Source organism: Vombatus ursinus, unplaced genomic scaffold (assembly GCF_900497805.2).
Source record: "Vombatus ursinus unplaced genomic scaffold, bare-nosed wombat genome assembly UNPS02010304.1, whole genome shotgun sequence".
Classification (NCBI taxonomy): domain Eukaryota; kingdom Metazoa; phylum Chordata; class Mammalia; order Diprotodontia; family Vombatidae; genus Vombatus; species Vombatus ursinus.
Window position 1 is genome coordinate 5,595,546 of NW_020950082.1, and position 22,603 is coordinate 5,618,148.

Below are 22,603 nucleotides of genomic sequence, written 5' to 3' on the forward strand. Positions count from 1 at the left end.
AGCTATTAGTTATCCCTTCCACATGGCAAGACCTATGGGCACAGCACCTCCACAATCCACACAAAATTTTTTGGCCCTTCCTTCTTAACAAAGAAGTCTGAATTACAGCATTAGAAGATGAAATGTCGACATTATATAATACTACCCAAATATTTTATGCACCCGAGTTTCGAAACTTTTTGTCACGTTTGCCTTTGTGCATCGTCTGCAGCAAAACTCCCAAAGAATTCCCATTTAATGTCTTTTGCTGACCCCAGATGTATCAAAACCCAGAAGGGCAAAGTCGAAATGTAGAAGGGGTAACTGTAATTATCTAAGGCAGGATTTTAACTTGGCTGATCATCATACTCCTAGCTATCAAAATACTAAGTAAAACACTAACTGTAATGTATAAAAGCACATCCAGGATCATTTATCATGAGAAATGAGTACATAGGGTCAGTGTAGTTTCTACTGGTTACTAAAGCTCAGTTACATGACCACTGCTAATTCTTTATAAACAAATTATTTCAGTTACGTTCAAACTGTCTCTGAATCACAGGAGGGGGCAAACAATAATTTTTATATGGTCTTTCTGTAATGTAAAAAATGTATCCCCCTGAAACATGCAGAAGTCTCAGCTTTTAAAGACACATTTTAATTATGATACTGCAGTGGCTTTTGACATGGGCAAGTTAAGTATACTAAGGAGGACCTGGAAGGGTTATCAGTGATTTCTCCTCTACAATGATTACATTTCTTGAAGGTGGAGGACAGAGAAGAGTGGTTAAAAAAACACACATACAACTGCTCATAGTTGCCATGAAAAAATATCGGTCACAGATAATACATATAGACTGAAGTACTGAACACTGTAAAAATTTTATTGGTGAAACCCACTTCTTCATTCAAAGCTATATAAAAACTTTCCAAGAATGCATCTAGATGAGTTTGTGAGATGTGGAGATTTTCATCAGACCAAATTATCCTAAAAAATGTGTTGGGATTTTACTTCCAGCAGAATTGGACATCTTATTACCAACAGTACGATAAACACTGTTAAGTAACACCAAGAAGCAGTATTGTTCCAGAATCCTGTAATTCCTAAATTGAGGATAGAATTCTGCAACATGACCTTGTCATGCCACAAGTCACAAGAAGTTAAGAAATTTGAGAAAGATGGAGTTGAATGTGCTGCAAATGACCTGAGAACTCAATAAATAGACTTGGAAGAATGGACTGTTCAAAGAGATGATTAATATCAAAAAAGGAGATGAAAGTATGGTTTCATAATGAATATCAAAATATTAGAGTAAATAATGTCAAATAACTGTAGCCAAAAGGGGATACTGAGCACTTAATATGCTTTTAAAGATGTAAAAAGTTGTTAAGGTTTATTGTGCAAATCATTGTTTTACTTTGTCCCAATTTGCACACTACCATACCTACTGATTTCACCTGACATTCAGAATGACAACCTGAGGACATACTTCAAAGTGTTGTTTTTAGTTGATCAAAGAAAATATTTCAAACATTTAATTACTTGAGGCAGATATTAAATATCCAGTGTAAGGATCTCCCACAATTGAACCAAACCCACCACTGCTTTTTCTTAGGCTTCACTTTTTTTTACTTGGATTAGAGGTTATAAAAGTTTCAAATGACCAGTCTTGGAATAAGACCTCATTATTGAAATACTTAAATATAGATAGATAGATATCTATATCTATCTATCTATCTATCTATATATAGATATCTATATATATATATAAATAAACTGATATAGCACTTAACACACTGCCACAAACTAAGTGAACACCCAAACACAGTTAACTGATGATAATTCAAAATAATAAAATTAACTAGGGGTAGACTGATGTCCTGTACCCTGTTTGGTTACAGCTACTGAAAACCAGATTTTAATAGCCTTTGTGCTCAAATCTGCAAATGCTTCAAATAACAACGGGGAGACCTTAAAAATATAACAAGCACTTCAGTACATTTAGAGTTTGTTTTAAGAAAGTGATGCAAATCATTTAATGAAAAATCTTTAATTCTGAAAAGTAAATTTTCTGGTCTAGGCATAAAGTTCATTTTCATATCATGGTTAAGTTTAGTACAAACTATAAAATGTTAACACTGAAGCTTTCAACAGAAATCTCATAAGACCCCTTAGAAAAATCGTATGTTCAAAGAAACAACAGTAAGCTATTTACTGCTATGAGGTTAATAAATACATAGAGAAAAAACATTCAGACACATGAAAAGTTTCACTGAATTTATCAATTAAATATTTTAGTCATAATATCCCATAATAATGTCAATAGATTGGCAATTTGTGTGGCATTCCAGTAGCTGCAATTTAAAATGAGAGTATTAGCCAAAATCTTTTAAGTTTGGAATAGGCAATTAATCAGGATGAGCCTAATTAAAACAAATCGTATTTGCTGAGATATGTAAATCTCAAGGAATATGTGATTATCAATTATGAAAGAGTTAACAGTATCACAGCAATGGCTAATTATTTTAAAATCAGTGGGAAAAGGTAAAAACAGAAAATGCTTAAAATTTGAATTGCACAAGGCAAATATTACTAGGAAAACAAACAAACAAACAAACAAACAAACATACAAGCCAAGCTGTGAAGTAATATCAAGTTTTTGTTACATCTTTAAAAAGAATTAAATGAATAAAAGCCACACAGCACTGAATTTGTACACAAGCTTCTTTTGTATTTCAATGTTGTTTATTGAGGAGTGAATGAGAGACTCTGTCAGACATGCCAAAGACACTTCACATTCAAGGGCTAGAAGCTGAATAGCTTCCCACAATTGAGTCACTGCACAAGCCTTTTAGGAAAAAAACTCAAAGTGACATCAATATGAGATCTTCATGCTTGATGTTTCTGTCTTCAGTTTTTTACTTTGTGATCTACTGGTGTGCTGGGTAGAAGGCTTCTTTCTTTCTACCCTACAAAAAAGACTCACACTCCAATTAATACAATTAACACTAGATGTATAGAAATGTTTTCTGTTAAAATGCACATCTACTGCTGAATAACTGGTCTTAAAGCTGTTTTTCTTAAATTCATTATGTCTAATGAAAATTCACTTTTGTTTCCCTTACACCTTCCCACAGGTGGCATATACCGATAGAAAAATACTCTTCAGTGCTACGGTAAGGTTTATAGGGAACTTCTTCAGTCTTAAGATGGGCATCCAGTTAAACACCCTTCTGACACCCAGCACTTCTCTTCCTGGCCGATTTGCAGAAAAATGGCCCACACGCACTACAGTTCTTTTGTGCTCAAAAACAAAACAAAGAAACCTAAACAAAAGGGTAAACGTTTATTTGGAGTTAGTTTTTCTGGTAGGTGATATTAAGGCCCTTCAAGCAGAATTCAGGAGCTCCTGTATAGCTGCCTGCTGCTCGGCATTAAGCTGTGATATGCATTCAGTCCATAATCCTCCAGAGGTCTACGGAAGAAAAAGATTTTCATCAGGATTCAGAAATGATGAGCATGTAAAATTTCAACAAATAGTCTCCAGGTTTATCTGAATTTTTTCTTTTCCAAGTTGAAACTTAAAACAGAATAAGTAATTAACCTTTTACTATGTTGCAAGGATTTTTGTAATATTTATAATATATAAATTTAGAAAACAAAGACTAATGACTTGGTAGATCTTAAGGGAAGGGATTTGCTTAGCAGCTATTTTTGATATTCATAAGTTCATAAGATCAAGGCTCAGAAAGACCTTAGAAGTCATCTAACCTACCCCCCTTTCAATTTATAGATGAGAAAACTAAGATGCCAAAAAGTTATAAGGCAAGTTATAAAAAGCAGAGCCAATATTCAAAGCCAGGTCTTCAGATCACAAATCTGGCATTCATTACATAATACTATGCAGCCTTATGTGTAAAAATATTATTTTATGTAAGATGTACCAGCTTCTTGAGAATTGGGTTTTTGTTTTTTTGATCTTTGTAACTCGTGAACCTAGTTTTACATAAGTACTTTAAATATGTTTCTGAAATTGAAAGCATTCATTTTAAGAATGGAAGAACCCCAAGTCTCGCAGTTTTTTTTCTTTAAGCGCCAATGGTGAAACAAAATGGAATTCATTAAGATGAACATGAATCATAAAACTATAATTTAATTTCATTTGAAAATAGTATTCCTTTTCTCTCAACTTAACAGAATTCAGCATACCTGTACTTGGCGAACAACATTAGCCAGACGTTTGGCACAAGGATCTTCGTGTTTAATAGCCTCATGAATTTCACTATCTGCAATTATACTGAATATTTTGGGCAGATTGGAATTGTTCGGACCAAGAACAATTGGATGATTACTGATGAAAAGAAAAGAAGACATGATCACAGATATGAGTAGAAAGTATCACCTATATATACACAGCAAAAATTTAAAACAATGCATTCTCCTTTCTAAGATCAATGAAAAATTTACAGAAATATAAAATAATATTCCTTAAAAAAATACATTGTTGCTTTTTAAGAGCAACATCAAGCTTAGTAGTAGCAAAGACTTAGAAATTGAGGGTATACCCATCAATTGGGGAATGGCTAAACAAGCTGTGGTATGTGATGATTGTGATGCAATACTATTACACTATCAGAAAACAACAAGCAGGATGTTCTCAGAAAAACCTGCAAACACTTACATGAACTAATGCAAAGTGAAACGAGCAGAACCAGCAGAACACTGTACACAGTTAAGAGTTAATATTGTACGATGATCAACTTGTGAATGACATAGCTATTCTCAGCAATACAATGATCCAAGACAATCCCAAAGGACTTATGATGAAAAATGTTATCTGACTTCAGAGAAAGAATTGATGGAGTCTGAATGCAAATCGAAGCACACTTTAAAAAAAAACTTTTTTCATTAAATGAAATAATGGGGAGACCTTAAAAACAAGCACTTCGGTACATTTAGAGTTTGTTTTAAGAAAGTGATGCAAATCATTTAATGAAATAATCATTCCATTTCCTTTTTCCATCAGCAGAAAAAAAATCAAAGAGGAGGATGTGACTCTCCAGAAAAAGAGATGGATTTAGTACCATCAAGAACAATCTTATGACCATGAAATGCATAGAACATTCTAATGTCAGCTTAAAGACAATATTTAGTTCTGTATGAATTTGAATTCTGCAATTCAAAATAAACATATGTATGTATGGAAACTCATTTATTTAGCCTCATACTTCATTGACATGCTGTATGGTAAGGTATTAAATGAAACATAGAACTAGCAGGAATTTTTAATATTATTATCCTTTCGTTATCTTAGAATAAAAGAATTATTGACAGAAGGTATTTTAGGTTGTCTATTCCAAATGCCATTTTATAAAAAAGGAAGCTGATCCCCAGAAAGTTGATGGGATATGTTCAAGGCTGATGGTTGGCAGCAAAGGCAGAAACAGAAATTCAGACTTCTACCATCAAGCAATGCTCTGAGACCAAAGAATCTATGAACTTGTACAGGGAAAACATCACATCTTTATTTTCACTAACCCTTAAAGTAAGGTTAGAATTTCCTTCAATTATTTTAAAACACAATTCTGTGAAGAGGACCATAGGCATCATCAGATTGTCAAAAAGGTCCACGACACAAAAAAAGGTTAAGAACACCTATATCAGGCTGTGCTGCCTAGCCAATACATTCTTCTTCTTCTTTTTTTTTTTTGGAGAGACAACTGGGGTTAAGTGCCTTGCCCAGGGTCACACAGCTAGTGAATGTCTGAGGCCAGATTTGAACTCAGGTCCTCCTGACTTCAGGACCAGTGCTCTATCCACTGCACCACCTAGCTGTCCCCTAGCCAATATTGCACTAGCAACCAAAATATCAGAATTTCCATTCAGATAGACAACTGTACTAAAATAATGTTTTGATTTCTTTGTAAATAAAAAGCAAAGTGCAAGGGACTCTTATAATCCTATTTTTTGCAAATTTCAAGACAAAGTACATTTTTCTTATACCAAAAGGATATAATTATAAGGTGATCTTTTAGTATAAAAAGATAACCCAGGAAGGCTACATTTTTAAGGATTCTGAACAGATATGTAGATATATACTGTAGTTAATCCATTTCAGAATATTCACAAAGAAAAAGAACAACATATTATTATGAAAAGTATGGTTTTTTTTTCTTTGTTAAGAAACAGTGTACTTTGATCATACCTTTCAATTAGGTCACATAGATAATTGAAAGTATGAACTGCTTCTTCTTTATCTTCATGAAGTGGAAGCCATGATAACCAGTGTGGTAGAATTTCTTCGACATTAACACAGTCAGGTTTGAACTTCATAATTTTCCCTACTGCAGAGATACAATTCTCAGTTGCATTAACATTTTCTTTGGTTTTAGAATCTGCAGACTGAATCACTCTTACCAGCAATGGAAGTGCTTCTAAAAAACAAAGACATTAAAAAATACAAGATTGATTAAATGCTAATAGTTTCAAGAGGAGAAAACTATGTGTGTACACACACACACACACACACACACACACGCGAATGGACTATATTTAAAAAGCAGGATAATGGGCAAGAAGATATAGTAGGATGGGGCTAGGATACTTAACTCCAGGGTTATAGAATTGAAAAAGTCACAGTACTCAGTTTCTACTTCTAGTGTGACAAACCAAGGCTATGTAAGTAAGTCTCCACAGAATCTCTGAAGCCCATGAAAGATAAGAAACTACTAATGACTTCACCCTGAGACTTTCATTTCTATGATATGAGTATAAAGTCTGAAGAAAAGTAGTAGAACAGTTAGGAGAGAATTTAAGTTTCAGTGAAGTGGAAGCAGATTATCTCTATGACTTAGGATTAGAAAGAAAACCATAGGGAGAAAACTTGAATACATAAGGCCTGCCTAATTATGATAGTGACTGGTAACCCTGTTAGAATGAAAAAGTTACTAAACTAGAAGTACCTGTGCAAAAAGGACGATAATTTTCTCCACCAAATTGTGCCATAACTCCTAGGCCATAAGCAGCAGCTTGCCTGACTTCTGGGCTGTTGTCACATACATACTGTAGCATTGGCCTTAGGAAATATTCTGCATATTTAAAAGAAGATGGACTGCAGTGCTCTATGACATCATCAAAGATGCACAATCCCCACTGTCTGTCTGGCCACGGTCTATGAGGACACTACAAAATAGAAAAAAAAAAATTTCCCCAAAACTTTCTGAATAAAGGTCTTTAACAAAAGTGTCACAAGATAAACTTAGACAATTTCGAGTGAATTACAACTATAAGCAGCATATATAATTGCCTCATCCTCTCAAAAATACTTCAAAAATAAGCATATAATCTTCGTGGAGCATAAAAAATGGTTACATTGGCATGGCTAAACTAAAATGGTAGATAATTTTGTTTCCCATTGAAATGAATTATTTTTGTAGCCCTTACCTTTCTAGTTAGGCCAATAATAAAATTTGATACCAATCTGAGAATCCATAGTGGATGCGACTAGTAAGGGAAGGCTGAAAGCACCAACATTCAAGGCAAAAGGGAAAAAAAGCTGGTGAGCTAATAATATGCTGGGGACAATCAAAAGGTAAACGCAAAGATTTGTGGTTTAGGAGTGTCTTCCATGATCTGAGTTTGCTCATCAGAAAAATAAACAGGTTGCCCTAGGTGATCTCTATGTTCCTTTCTACTGCTAACATTCTATGATTTTAGTTGAACCCATATTTAAAACTCTTATCTCCATTTGCCTGAGTATATAGCTAATATCAACCTCATGAAACTAAATAGGAAGAAAATACTTACGATTAAATTGACAATTAGTGGAAGCAGCTGTTCAAACCATGGCAGTATCTTTTCCTTGTAGCTACTAAATATTGAATGCAAAATATCTGACACTTTAGTGAGAATATAAACATCACTGTCATCCTAAAAAAAATGAACAAACAAGAGTTTAACCTTTACATAATTTTTACATAGTATAAAACATCTCTGTTAATAGTTATAAAATTTCCACTATTTCAATTTTGCATAATAACCAATTAGGAAAAAAAAAACACCAGTTCTGCAATTACATCTTGAGCTTGTTTTATGATTTTATCAATAAAACTAAATAAAAACCCTATTTCAGTTTGGCTACTTAGATATCTTTTAGGAGCTGAAAAGAAATGTCTATCTAAAAGCTTCCCTATGTACACTAACATAACACCACATGGTATAGGTACTCAATTCAAGAAAAAGTTGTTCTAATGCCACATCGAATCTCTATTAAAAGCTTTCCTAATGGAAGTTAAGATTGTAGATTAAAAAAACAAACAAACAAACAAACAAAAAAACCTCATTTCCTCATTAGTTTTACAATGGGCAATCCAGATGACAAAAAGAGAACTAGATATGCAATGTCACTGCAGGTACATAAATAAGTCATTTAATCCATCTAGGCTTCAGGGAATTGGAGTGGACTAAATGACCTCTAAGATCTTTTCTAGGAGTGACCCAATTATCTTAAGGGATGCATTTTCTCATTCCTATTTACCACCAGTTCAATCTAGTTTGTCCTAACTTCAAAACTTCCCAATGAGAAAAACAACTTCATCCTGACAACCCATGTTTGCAGATCTCTACATAACACATAGCAGCTACCAATTTTAAAGGTTAGTCAAAGATGGAACAAAAGAAAATTACGATTTTGAGAGAAGGTAAGAAAGCATTGGGGGAAAGCAAAACCACAGTTAATTGGATACTTTTTAGTAATGATCCTCCATCACAAGCCAGTCATTTTCGGCCCTAAAAATGGCTAAATATTTGATGGCAAAAGTTAATTTTATAATGGGAGTACAATTATCGAATACATATGATTTTCTTTCAAGTGGTAAGTAAAAAATGAAAAATAATTACTACCACTATTTACTATTGCTACAAAACTCAATCAAATGCACTACCTTCACTCAATGCGATGGCTTAGTAAAAGAAATGATTCAAACATTTTTTTGCCAGAGACTTGTTCAGTCCAGCTTTACATTAAAATGACCAGTTAAATCTGGATTATATTTCCAGTCCAAAAGATCTAAGTTCTGCGAGTAGAACCAGGAGAACGCTGTACACAGTAATAGCAACACTGTATGATGCTCAACTGTGAATGACTTTGCTATTCTCAGCAATACAATTCCAAAGGACTCAGGATGAAAAATGCTATCCATCTCTAGAGTAAGAACTGATGGAGTCTGAATGCAGACTGAAGCATACTATTTTTTACTTTATTTTTTTTTTTGAGGGAGGGAGCGGGGGAAGTGCGTGCAATCTGTGTTATCTTTCACAATGACTAATACGGAAATTTTTGCATGATTGCACATGTATAACCTATATCAAATTGCTTACCATTTCTGGGAGAAAGAGAAGAGAATTTGGAACTCAAAATTTCAAAAAACAAATGTTAAGAATTCCTTTTATGTGAAAATTGAGAAAAAATATTATTAAAAAAATCTAAGTTCTAACAAGGAAATAAGTTACCTCATCTTGTAAGGACTCTTCTACTTGTTCATCATAGTCTTCATCTTGTCTTTTAACTAAAAAAAAAACCCAAATAAATTCTTAAATCAAAGCTAAACATTGCTAACATAAGCATTTTAGAAACTGGAATCATAGCATTCAATTATTAAAATTGGAAATAAAAATAGCAAGTAACTTACCCTGTCTTAATTCTTGATTTTTAAAGTGTTCTTCAAGTTTGCCTTTCAGTATTCCTCCAAGCTCTTCAAAGTGTTCATTATTAAGGCATCCATCTCCCATTACTTCAATGCACTAAAATATTTTAATGCAAAACACTTTATGTTAATTTAATATATTTTAAAGAAAATAATCCCCCTTAAAATGGGATTGGATTTTACTAAAGGCCTGGGAAGGCCAATATTAATTGGCTAATAACATGGTAATTCTATATTTCAGTACTGCACTATATATGACTGGAAAGATACACAAACCTATTCATGCTCTATCTGTTAGAAAGCATGAATAGTTTAATAATGGCATAAACCATTAAAATGAATTATAATTAAAATGCTACTAATTCAAGTCAACTAAGAGAAAATCCAAATTACTCTTTTGCTCCTGAGTATAAACCAAAGTAGCTCAGTGACCATAAATAAATCTTTCTAAGATTCGATTATAGTGAATGCTGCAATCTCATTCTGAGATGTACATCAAGTCCTAGAATGAGCCTGCTAGCTGGAACAATTAGAAAAAGCTACTACTAACCAGATGATAAAAGCCCAAAGACTCCATTTGAGGCTAGCAGCTGTTAGAACTAACTCAATCTCCTTAAGGAAACTGTTACAGACAGGGTCATGGAACTAGAAGTTGGAATTGGAAGCCTCCTAGTCTCAGATGAGTTTGCAAAGGGCACTTGTCTCTACTCCCACACAGCTTTCTACACTGCACTCAGTATAGACTACCACGTATTCAAGGCAACACATCTCCACCACACCATTTGTTACACTGTTAGAGTATATAAAACAGTTTCTTTTCTGTCACCCCATTTTTCTAGACTATTCACAATATCAAGTGAAAAAGCAGAAAGCAAAAGAATGAGTCAAACTTATAAAAATAAGAGTCATTCCCCAATTGATAAGTGGTCAAAGGATATGAACAGGTAGTTTTCAGAAGAAGAAATCAAAGCTATCTATAGTAGTATGAAAAAATTCTCTAATCACTAATTATTGAAGAAATCCAAATCAACAAAACTCTGAGGTGCTACTTTACAACTGGCTAACACAAAAGAAAGGGAAAATGACAAATACTAGAGAGAATGTTAAAAAACCCAATACATTAATAAACTGCTGGTGGAGGTGTGAACTGCTCCAAACATTCTGGAAAATAAGTTGGAACTCGCCCGAGGGCATACCCTAGCAATACTACTAGGTCCGTATCCCAAAGAGATCAAAGAAAAGGGAGAAGGACCTGTATGACAAAAATATTTATAGCAGCAATTTTTGTGGTGACAAAGAATTGGAAATTGAGGGGATGTCCATCAATTGGAGAATGAGTGAACAAGTTGTGGTTTATGATTGTGATGGAATACTACTGTGCCATGAGAAATGAAGAGTAGGATGGTTTTCAAAAAACCTGGGAATTCTTATATGAACTCACGCAAAGTGAAGTAAGCAGAACCAAAAGAACATTGTACATAGCAACAGCAATATTCTATAATGATATATTGATATATGATAAACTGTGAAAGACTTGGCTACTCTGATCAATATAATGATCTAAGATAATTCCAAAGGACCTATGATGAAAAACACTATCTACCTACAAAGAAAGATCTAATGAACTTGAAGCATACTTTAAAAAAAAACTTTATATTTCTTGCTTTTGCTTTTTTTTTTTGGCCACATGGTTAGAAGTATATTTTGCATGACTTCATATGTATAACTGATATATTGCTTGCCTTCTCAATAGGAAGGAGGAGAAAATTTGGAACTCAAAATTAAAAAGAAAAAAAATATGTTGAAGATAAAAAGGGCAGAGAGCACCTTATTTCCAGTGAGCTAAAAAGAAGATCTTGCTAATGAACGTGCACAGGGAAGAACAAGAGCAGGTGCAAAACGAGATCGAGAATTCACGACCATTGATTATGTCTGAAACTGGTTTGCACTCAGAACAAAAAGGAGAAGACTATGGAAGACCAACACTAAGGCCAGAGATGTATTACAAAGCATTAAGAATTCATCAGACCATGCATTAATTCAGACCAGCATCCTGGTCTGAAGTCCTTGGTCTCACTTGAACCAAAGGTGTGCGTGGCATATGTTTACTTTATTACGTATCTTTTTACTCTGTTGTGGAATTGTCTTTTGTTTGACAATTACTATGAAAGGACTTGAGATAAAAGTATTTTCCAGGTTAAATCTGTCAGTCTGAACCTCACTTAACCAACAATGCCCATGTATTAATAGATGGTTTCTGAAATATTTGGACAAACAAAAAACCTCTTAAATTGCTCATATTTGACAATGAAAAAGATGAACAAGTACTAACCAGACCACAGCTCAACTCAAACCTTTGTTCTAGGTTAGATGTAAAATCTAAGTTTTTTTTTCATTTTGAGAAAATGTAAACAAATACACAAACTTGCTCCAAGAAAAAACAAACAAACAAACAAACAAACGAACGAACAAAACCAAAATGACCAGACCAATTACCTTTGCAAAAGAATGCATGATTTCTGACAGGACATCAGAATCTGGCTCTGTTCCAATAGCCTTAATAAGGGCATCACACATGAAGTGCCACATCTGGGTGAGGTATTCGGGACCACGAACTCTTGCACATTCCAGGAGAAGGGGCATGGATTCAGCAGCTGCCACTCGGACACGTTTCATTATTAAGGAAAGAGTAATTGGGACAAAACAGACTTTCAAACAGATGTATTATATTTTCCCTTATTTCTTGACCACTTTTGCTTATGGTGCGAGCTGCAATACATGATATGGGAGAACAGGTTTATCTAAGTCAAAGGCCAACAAATCTACAGTGGTGAACAATTTTCGTTCTCATCAATCAGTATGAAAAGTAGTAATGCCAAGAGTGAAGAAACAGGCCTTTCCAAGCAATCATGTCCAAATAATATCAATGTAACTAGGACAAGCTAGGCTGTAAACTGAGCTCATCTGGCTTAAGCTTTTGTTTTATGCCACAGAACAAAATCTAATCAACCCCAAAATGATTTTTAAAAGGGCACTTAACTAAACTAAACATAAGTTTGCTCCAGTTACTGTAAGCATCCTGAGATATTTTTTAAAACCATACGGAACATTCCTAAATGAATGTTTGCTACTCGTTTGTAGTGAAATCTTGGTAGCGGTTCAATCACCCCATCTCTGTGATATCCCAGAATGAACTCAATTTTCAAAGAAATGGTCTGAATGTGATTATAGAAGCCAGCAAACTTCGTTTTGGTTCCTGTGATTTTCTATACAGAGGCATAGTGTGGGATCTACATCCAAAAAGTAAAAACATTAAAAATTAAATACAACCCCCCAAACCAGATATTGAAAATAAACTATTACTTTCAAAGCTTCTGAGCATATGATTTACTATATTCAATGCATGCTATTACATAAGCTTAGGTAATTCTTTGTGAGTCCATAGCTTATGAGAAATTGGTAAACACAGAAACTGAGTAATTTCACAATTATACTCATAAAAATCAGTTAATTCTTAAAATCCCTGGGGCAATATAATCCAGACACTATAGCAACTAGGGAATTCTAACTTCAAGCTCCAAGAAGTGTTGCTTTTTCAAATAATAAACAAGCCAATGTATTGTTGAGGTCTTATTCACAACTTCTACATAAAGCACTTGTTTTAAAAGAACAAGTTTATCCTGTGGTGATAACAGTACCACCTTAAACAAGCTATATTTAATTGTAAAAAACTTTTCCCATAATTGGACGTGAATTTTGTGTTTAAAAGGCACAGGATATCATCATGAAAATAGAATTTCAACAAGGGAACCATCAGCTTTACTACTTGTTCAGTATACTCCACAAATCCTTCCTTTAATTCCTTTGCATAGCAAACCTGAAACACAAACAATGAAATGTCAATATTAATGCTCTGCTTCAGTACTGATATAACAATTCCCACAGAAAATGATAAACAAAGTTCTCAGACCTATCAAGTGATAAACATACAGAAACAATTTTTCTCAGTGTGTTTATATGTGAATATTTTGGATGTCAAAAGAATTTTCATTCACTTCTAAAAGTTGGAGACAAAATGCACTGTCATTCAATGCCTTTCTAAAGTTTTCTTAATTTTGATGAAAATATCTGTCTTCTTACTTTTCCAAGATTTAATTCTTAGGATGAAAAGAACTTTAGAAAACAAATTAGGATGAAAAGAACTCTTAGGATGAAAAGAAAGAAAATGAATAAGGACACCTAGAATCTTGCAATACAACAGAAGTATGACCTTGCATATAGGAGTCTCAAATAAATCAATCAACCTAAAAAACCTTATGAATTCTCCATGACAGCCCAACTTGAAAAGGCAGAACTGCACACTGGTAAAGGCACTGGACTCAGACAAGAGATGACTAGGGTTGCAGTTCCAATGCTCCAAGACATTAGCTCTGATAATGAGAAATACCATTGAATTTTTCATTCTCCATTTTCTCCTTTATAAAAGTTATAATAACACTGCTTCCATTTTCTACCTCTCACGGGCAATTATGCACGCCAAAAGCACTTTGCAAGTACATAGTTTGCAAGCTTCACTAAAAACAAATGAAAATGAAACTTAAACATTTAATACTGGCTTATAATTCTGAAGAAAACTTAACTTTAGGATTTTGCTTCATTCTTTTAGAGCTCCTTAAACTATCAGATAATAAACAAGTATTTATGAAGAACCTACTGGGTTGTCACTGTGCTGGGGAAAATATACCTGTCCACAACAAGCTTACCTTCTAATGATGGAGACATTATGTAAATATACACAGAGTAAATACGAATAGATACAAAGTAGCAGTTTGGAAGGGATCAGGGAAGGCTTCATGAAGTTGCATCTTAAAGGAAAAGAGGAACTCTTTTATAAAACAGGTAAGGAGGGAGTGCATTCTAGGCATGGAAACAAGGAATGGAGTATCTTATATGAAGAAGAGAGAAGGCCAGTTTGGCTGAGTCACAGAGTATGAATGGGGATTAATGTCCAATGCTAAAAGGATAAGTTGAGGCCAGGTGGTATAAGACTTTAAAAACTACAGAAAAGCCACTGGAATTGGTTGAGACATGAAATAGTAAGATTTAGCAATGGATTGGATATGTGAGATTAGGAAAAAAGAGGAATCTGAGATAATACTGTAGTTGCAAATCTAGAGACTACAAAGATGGTACTTTCAAGAGAAACAGCAAAGTTTGGAAGAGGGTAGGGGTTTTAGAAGAGAATATAATGAGTTCAGTTTAAGGTATCTTCAGGATATCTAATTTGAAATGTCTAATACACAAGTGATGATTTGGGACTGAAGTTAAAGGGAAAGCCTTGGGCTGGATATATAGAACTGAGAATCACTGGCATAGAGAGGCTAATTAAACCCATGAGAGCTGAAGAGTTTAACAAGAGAGGCCCCAGGACAGAACCCACAGTTGATAATGAGCCAGCAAAGGAGACTGAAGGGTGATATAAGGGAAAACCAGAGAGGTAAGAAGAACTGGGGGAATGGAGTCAATAGTCTCCAATACAGCAGGCAGAGTGAGGATTGGGACTGAGAAAAGACTATCATATTGGTGATTAAGAGATCACTGATAACTTTGGAAAAGCATTTTTCAGTTGAATGATGAGATAAAAAGCTAGATGTGGCAAAAGGCTGACTACTGTGGAGAATGGGCAGAGAAAGAGAATGTATATGAAACATATTCAAGGACGTTGGCTGAGAAAGGGAGGCGAGATAAAAGATTATAGTTTGAAGGATGGATGTCACTTGGGAATGTTTGAGGGCAATAGGGAAGGAATCAGTCAATAGGAAGAAGTTGATTGAAAGGGGGAGATGTCTGAAGATGTAATCTGCTTAAGAATCTGAGAAGGGATAGGATCAAGTGGACATAGTGTTGGAAAGGAAAAGGGTCACCCCTTTCTCAGAGAGTGGATAAAAAAAGAGAGTGATATTGCCCATGGAAAAAGAGAGGGCTCATTTCTTTTTCAATATAGTTAAAATGCTGACAGGAGAAGTGGGAGAGAGAAATGGGAAAGGCTTCAGAATAGCAATAACAGCTAGCATTTATATAGTACTTTTAAGATTTGAAAATGTTTTACAAATAGTATCTCATTTGATCTTCACAACATCCCTGAGAGTTAGAGGAAGCTATAATTATCCTCATTTTACAGTTGAAGAAACTGAGGCAAAGAGGTAATGTGACTTGTCCAGGGTCTCCCAGATACTAAGTTTCTGAGAATGGATTTGAAATCGGGTCTTCCCACCTTCAGACCCAGGCCCAGGTCCAAGGCTTTGTGCAGAGCCTCCTAGAAAGTTTAAAATCACTTGGGGGGGGGGGGGGCAGGGGGAAGGGAATCAAAATGACTGTGAAAGCCTAGTTGAAGTTGGATAACACAAATTAGTAATGTGCCCAGTTAGCATATGGGACTTTACGCAGACAAATGAGCTGGTGGGAGTAATCCCAGGCTAAAGTTTGGCAATAGAAGAGCAACACAGGACAAGGAAGCCAAGGAATTCATGAGCAGAGGACAGTGGAGAGATGAAAAGGCCCAAGAAAGTCTTGAGGAATACAGAGGACAGCAGTCTCAATGAAGGCTAAGAACAGGTAAAGGAGGGGTGATGTACAGGTAGAAAGAGGAAGCTGGGAGGTTATGGTCAGGTAGGGGATGTCAGAGCTTCTAATGAAGGGAGGAGAACACTTGAGGGCAATGAAAATCTAGGGTATGATCATCTCTCTGTGTGGCTTAGGAGACTCATGGAGGTTGAGCAATAGAAGGATAGGGGGGAAGTTTGAGAGAGTCTCTTGGTATAAGGGCAGGAATAAGAGACTTTGGACAGTTCTCTGCCCCCATCCCTCTATCTGACAGAGAAAAAGGATGGTAGAGGGAGTAAAGAGATAAATGGCACAACATAATCAGCATTTAAATAAGACATGGGGAAATATACAGTCAAACTTTCTATAAGAAAAGTGAAAGTTCTAAATGATAAAAATATCAGAAATGCACAAAGTAGGAGGCAGTAAATAATATGAATGCAATGTTAATGTCAATATTTCTTTATTCTAGATAAGTAGTGCCAAACTCAAAGATAAACAGATCCCTGTATGCTGCATATTGGCTTAGAAAACAAAACAAAACAAAAAATCAACATTATCTATATTTCAATGTATTTTTTTTTAGAAATGTAATTTCCCAATTACACTTTAATTTGGTTTGGGCCACATTTAAGAGTGGGGCAACATGTGCCTATGGGCAATGAGGTTGACACCACTGTTCTAAATGACAGACCAACCTACAAACTCTTTTAAAGGAGTAAATTTCTAACTTCTCAAAATAATTATAACAGCATCTATGAAGTATAATTTCCCAAGATAATACAAGTATATAGGGAGTTCCTATCTCTTACCAACATCTGGCAAGCAGTTGATTTTTCTTCAAGGCCTGCTGTTTTAATTCCAAAACTCTGCTGGTCTCCAAGGTTCACAAATTCCCAGCCATCATCATCACTCATATTTTCCATGTCTTGTGCTATTAAAGGGAAGAAAAAAGGGATTAGAACAAAGCAATATTAAAATATTAACAAAGAAAAAATTTATCACAAATATAATAATATATCAGAACACTTACTGTCTAAGAGAGCCACTTCAGGTTTAATTGATGCTGTCTTCATTAAAGGACCCATAACCACAGGAAGGTACTGCTGAAATTCTTTTCCCAGGATCTTGCACATTCTAGCCCATGCTGAGATCATGTAAGATATCTAAGGGATTGAAAGAGAAAAAACCTTCCAACAATTTGATTTAAGTATGTGTGTAACTAAATGTTAATGACCATTACAAAAATAATGTTCTATATAACTGATCAATCAATCAATGAATCAACATTTCCTGAGTGTTTACTATGTACCAGGCAGGGGACTACTGTTCTTGTGAACACAAAGAAAAAAAAAATCAAACAGTTCCCCCTTCTTGTAAAGAACTTTGATTTGATCAAGGAACATAACATATAACAACTATGTAACAAAATAAAGATGAACTGCTCAATGAAGTGGGACAGCTTTGCATTGAAGGTGATACATGAAGTGAGCCCTAAAGAAAGTGAGCAATTCTACAATGACATGGAGAGGGAGTATATTTCAGGTATAAGGCAGAGCCGATGCAAAGGCATGGCAGTGAGAGATGAACAGTCCTGTGTGAGATATGCAAAGTGAAGCAAATATGGCTAGACTGCAATGTGGAAAGGGTAAGAGGATAGAATAAGGCTAGAAAAATAGGTTGGAAATAACTTGTGAAGGGCTATAAAAGTCAAATGCGGAAGTTTATCATTTGGTCCCAAAGGTAACATGATGCCAGTGAAGCTTACTAAACAAGGAAGTGACACAGTCAAAATCTGTGCTTAAGGAATATCACTTTGGCAGCTCTCTGGAGAACGCAATGACACGGAGAGACTGAGGGAGGCAGATCAATTTAGGAAATCAATACAACAGTCTGGAACAGAGGTCATGAGGGCCTTAATTAAGGTGGTAATGAGAACAGAACTGCTGCAAGAGATACTGAGGTAGAAATGGCAAGATTTAGTAACGAACTGGATATAAGGAGGGAGAATGGGTGGTTTAAAAAATTTATACATGCTGTGTTGTTTTGATCCTAATTAATACCACATATACAAAATAACACTAAAAGGGGCCTTCTGTGGTTTCCAATCATGGACTTGTCACTAAGTATGATGAAATAACAGTAATGGCTAACATACAATATATCACATAGATCACATTTATAAAAACTGGGCACACACACAGATGATGCACTTTAAATTGAATATATCACAGAAAATGTTCAACTAAAATATTAGGGTACCAAAAATTCCAAATTGGAATACCCTGCAAGGTAGGCAGGATGAGCCCTATCCCCATTTATGGAAGAAAAAACTAAAGCTTAGTGATTTTTCTCCAAGGTTACCTATAGGTTGAAAGTGAAGACTTCACTAACCCACTAAAACCCTAGCAAAACCTGTACTTAGGGATGCCTCAATTTCTTATGATCAGACAAGTTTTATTAGGTTGAGACCTATGTGGAACAAGACATTATGAATGTGTGTGTAAAGGATTTTATGATGTATGTAAGAAAGAGAATAAAACTGTCAGGAAAACCAATTTGGTCCCTCAACTGTCCTTTCTTAATCTACTAATTACTCTGGAGGCTCAGTTAAAGGAAGCAATGAATGAGAGATTAACAACTTGAACATTAGTCAAATGAATTCAACAGTTCTAAAATGCTGTTTTGTTGATGTTCAAATGTAGAGATATTTTCAATTATTATTATCATGACTGCTGGCCTGAAAGTGGTTTAATTAATTATAGATAGTCTATGAGCTGTAATATTATCTTTCAGTCCAAACAGATTCTCAAAATGAAACGAAGTCTTTATCATCTATTACCTGTTTTAAAAATTCCTATATATAAAATATATTAACAAAAATCTCAACTTTAAGCCATTATTTTCTTTAGGAGTAGTAATTCTTTTAGAAAGTGAAACCTTCAAAATTTTTTCTTTTCAGTGATATTAGAAAAAGCTAAATCTAATAATAAAAAGATTTACATAATTGAGGGAAAAAATGTACCAATTAATATCATTTGATTTACCTGTGGGTCATCGTCTTCCAATTCACTAAAGTCTGTCTGTGTCTTCAGCAATAGTTGCATCACATCTGATGCATCTTGCATAAACTAGAAACAAAATATTTTCAAAGATGAAACTGCAAAATATTACTGAAACAAATTAGAAACAGGAAAGTATTTGCTCTTATATAACTTTTCATGGTTACTCTGGAAAAACTGCAACCACAACATACTTATTGGGTCAGCAGATGCCTCACAATTTTAAGTAATTTTAAGACAAAAAAATTCCAGAATGACAGGAAAATTTAGATTTGTATCCTGGAGTTAACTGTAACTGAATTCTTTCTGCACAATGCCTTCAAATATCTTGGATACGATATACTCTAGTTTGTTTTAAGTCAGATATCTGGAACTCAATTATAAATTGTCAGTTAAATTACAGTACTATTCATAGCCTATTGCCACCAAAGTTCTTTTGAACCTTTAAAGGCTGGGTAAATAGGTCAGAAGAGTTGGCGAGAGGAGTTTAGAAAGCAAGGTGTAGAGAGAAGGATGTCTTGAGTTAGTGGCAAAGCACTAACATGTATGAATTGTTCATAAGTCTTCCTGGATCAAGTGCTACATCTCTAAGAATACAGAGATTATAATATTAGAAACTCAAAATTTGAGACTAAAAGAAAACAGCAGATTGTGATGATCTTGATAAAATATTGTTCTGAAGAGTTTTGTATATGGGTAATATTTTCAGAAGACTGTTATTGGTTTTTGGCTAAGAAGCAGCAAAAACGTATCATTCTTTTAAATTATTTCAGTTTTAGATTATGTTTTTAGAAAAAGGGCAACTGATATGAGATAAATGAAAATGGAAAATCTATTTAATAGGCACCAAATCAAGTTATAATAAAGGAATGTATTTCTCTGTCAAATTTATTATTCTAAACTACCAAATCATAAATAGTAAATGCAAAATATTTCATAATTCTTACCTTTTCCTTCCCAACAGCAAGACCAATAAGACTAATGCATTCAATAGTTTTTCCTCTCAGAAGTCTAAGTTCTTTCTGAACAGCATTTTCAACTATGTGTTTTAAAGATGGCATAAACAAATCATAATATGGGACAAATTTTTCTTCTGCTGTATCTGCAACTGATGCAATAGAAGTCACAACTTGTTCCAAAACTAATTTGGTGCCTTTCTGAATCAGCTTGGAAAAGAAAAAACATACAGGAAAAAAAATTCAACCACAAAAAAAGATAACTTGTGATACATGAATGGAATGGAAAATTACTATACTGTAGAAAATGACAAGTGTGATGAATATAGAGGCATAGGAACATTTTTATGAGGTGATGCAAAGTGAAGTTGAACTGTGAAAACAATATACATGCCTATAACAATTTAAAGGGGAAGATCAACAAAACAATCAAAACTGAAAGATGTGAAAATATAAGTTTGGCCTCAAAAGAATAAATATGAGAAAGCATCTCCCCCCAACTTCTTTGCAGAAGTAGGGCACTATGGGTATGAGAACACTGCATATGTTTTTTCCCTGTGTTGGTTTTCTCTTTTACATTCTTTGTTAACAGGGATGGCTCTCTGGGAGGTGGAGGATCTAAAATGGGAAATAAGTGATGCAAAGACAAAAAACCATTATGTCAAATAAAAGTGGCAAAAACAGAGAAAAAAGAAAACCCGGGACAAACAACCAAAAAAAGGGAATCAATGTAAGTAATTCAATCTGGCACTATAGCCTCAATTATCAATTCATCCAGAACCTCCCTCCTTTTCCCTCTAACCACAAGGTCAGTGAGACATTTTCTTGGAATAATTTGCCAGGCATTAATCAGGGAAGGGGGGCAGAAGAGTATGTCTGAGCATTTGTACCCTCTCTCAATCATTCTGCCACCTCTCCATACTGGGTACACTGAGATTAAGTCTTCTACTTTTGCCTACCAAGCTCTGTACTTTTATTTCATTTGCAATATAGCACTGTTCAACACTTCCTATCAGGCATCTCCTCCTCAAGACTTTTCCCATCCTGATCCTAATTTTCTAAACCACAAACCTTCTAATTAACTTAATTAAATTTAGCATTTACCTCCTACTAAGAGTCCACTGTGTAGTTAAGTCTTCTCTATCCCCTCAAGGCCCTTCCAGTACAGCCAAGGGGATGTGTACAAAAAGAATTGTAACAAAGTAGACTAGACTCAAGTGGATTACTTTTAAAGTAGAAGTCCCTTCCTTCTTCACCCTATTATGTTACAAGTCCAGCTTCCTCATCTGTCCCTCCAGTAGTCTGAGGCCACGTCACCCTCATGGCTCAGTAGGATGGGAAAGCCAGGCTTGTTTTTGTACCTTAGTGTCACTCCTGTGTCATCAATTCTTGAGTGCCACCACTCTTCAAGGAGAGACTCTGTTCCTTCTATGAATCATTCCCCAAATCCTCTCTATCCACTTCACTTATCTTGAATGCGAATCAGCTTAACACCTAGATATGAGTCTCTCAAGATACACCCTCATCACCTTACACCTCATAATCCTCACTGGCTTCAACATACTGACCCCAAACCTTTGACTGCTTTACTCATTTTTAGGATGCAAACAATTTTAACTTTAATCACATGAATGGACCACAGATCTGGTATCACTCTACCCCCAACACCTCCTATGTGGTGCTATCTCCTCAATCTAATGAAAACTATCATTTAACATTACTCAGACCTTGCTCTAAACAAGGCCTCCAATTAATTATATTACTTTTTACCCAGTACAGATCACAGGATCAATTACTTCCACCATGTCTTTGCCACTAACTTAAACTATTCCTTTGCCTCATTATGATTAGCCAAACCAAAATACCACGTAAGAATAAATGCTTTCAGAACCTCTCACACTATATAGTGTTTTGTTTATATGTTTCTGCTCAGATGCACAAACAACCCTGGAAAAATATTAGAGGCCAGCAACATAGTATTTTGGGGCAAAGTACTAGATTTGGAATCAGAAGACCTGAGTTCAAAACCTAGCTGTGCATAACTTTGGGTAAGTCACTTTTACCTTGGTCATAATTTCCTTAAATGTAAAATGAGGGGCCAGACCAGATTATAGGATCCAAGACTGAGACCTTAAAACTTATTTAGTCCAACCTGTACTATCCAAGATTCTCTGAGAATTTTAAGATCTTTTAAAGTCACTTCTATTCTAATTTCTATGAGGCAGTGAATTCCAGTTCCAATAAATACTAGTTGTATATTACTTATTATTTTTTAACCCCTTTAAGACTCAGTTTTTA

The 22,603-nt window shown here is 34.8% G+C and overlaps 1 protein-coding gene across 1 annotated transcript in view; it reads right to left on the reverse strand.

Annotated features, from left to right (window-relative positions):
- Window positions 1–2,242: 2,242 nt before the first annotated feature.
- The window catches only part of IPO5 (importin 5), a 54,941-nt gene continuing 34,580 nt past the window's right edge, over window positions 2,243–22,603 (reverse strand). The window contains exons 14-26 of the mRNA XM_027854120.1: window positions 20,297–20,515; window positions 19,335–19,418; window positions 17,321–17,453; window positions 17,100–17,221; window positions 13,465–13,561; window positions 12,181–12,353; window positions 9,670–9,781; window positions 9,491–9,546; window positions 7,787–7,909; window positions 6,943–7,162; window positions 6,186–6,414; window positions 4,190–4,331; window positions 2,243–3,455 (exon numbers count right to left, since the gene is read on the reverse strand). Coding sequence (XP_027709921.1) covers window positions 3,369–3,455; window positions 4,190–4,331; window positions 6,186–6,414; window positions 6,943–7,162; window positions 7,787–7,909; window positions 9,491–9,546; window positions 9,670–9,781; window positions 12,181–12,353; window positions 13,465–13,561; window positions 17,100–17,221; window positions 17,321–17,453; window positions 19,335–19,418; window positions 20,297–20,515 — 1,797 coding nt within the window. The 3' untranslated portion in view covers window positions 2,243–3,368. The remainder of the gene's footprint in view (window positions 3,456–4,189; window positions 4,332–6,185; window positions 6,415–6,942; window positions 7,163–7,786; window positions 7,910–9,490; window positions 9,547–9,669; window positions 9,782–12,180; window positions 12,354–13,464; window positions 13,562–17,099; window positions 17,222–17,320; window positions 17,454–19,334; window positions 19,419–20,296; window positions 20,516–22,603) is intronic.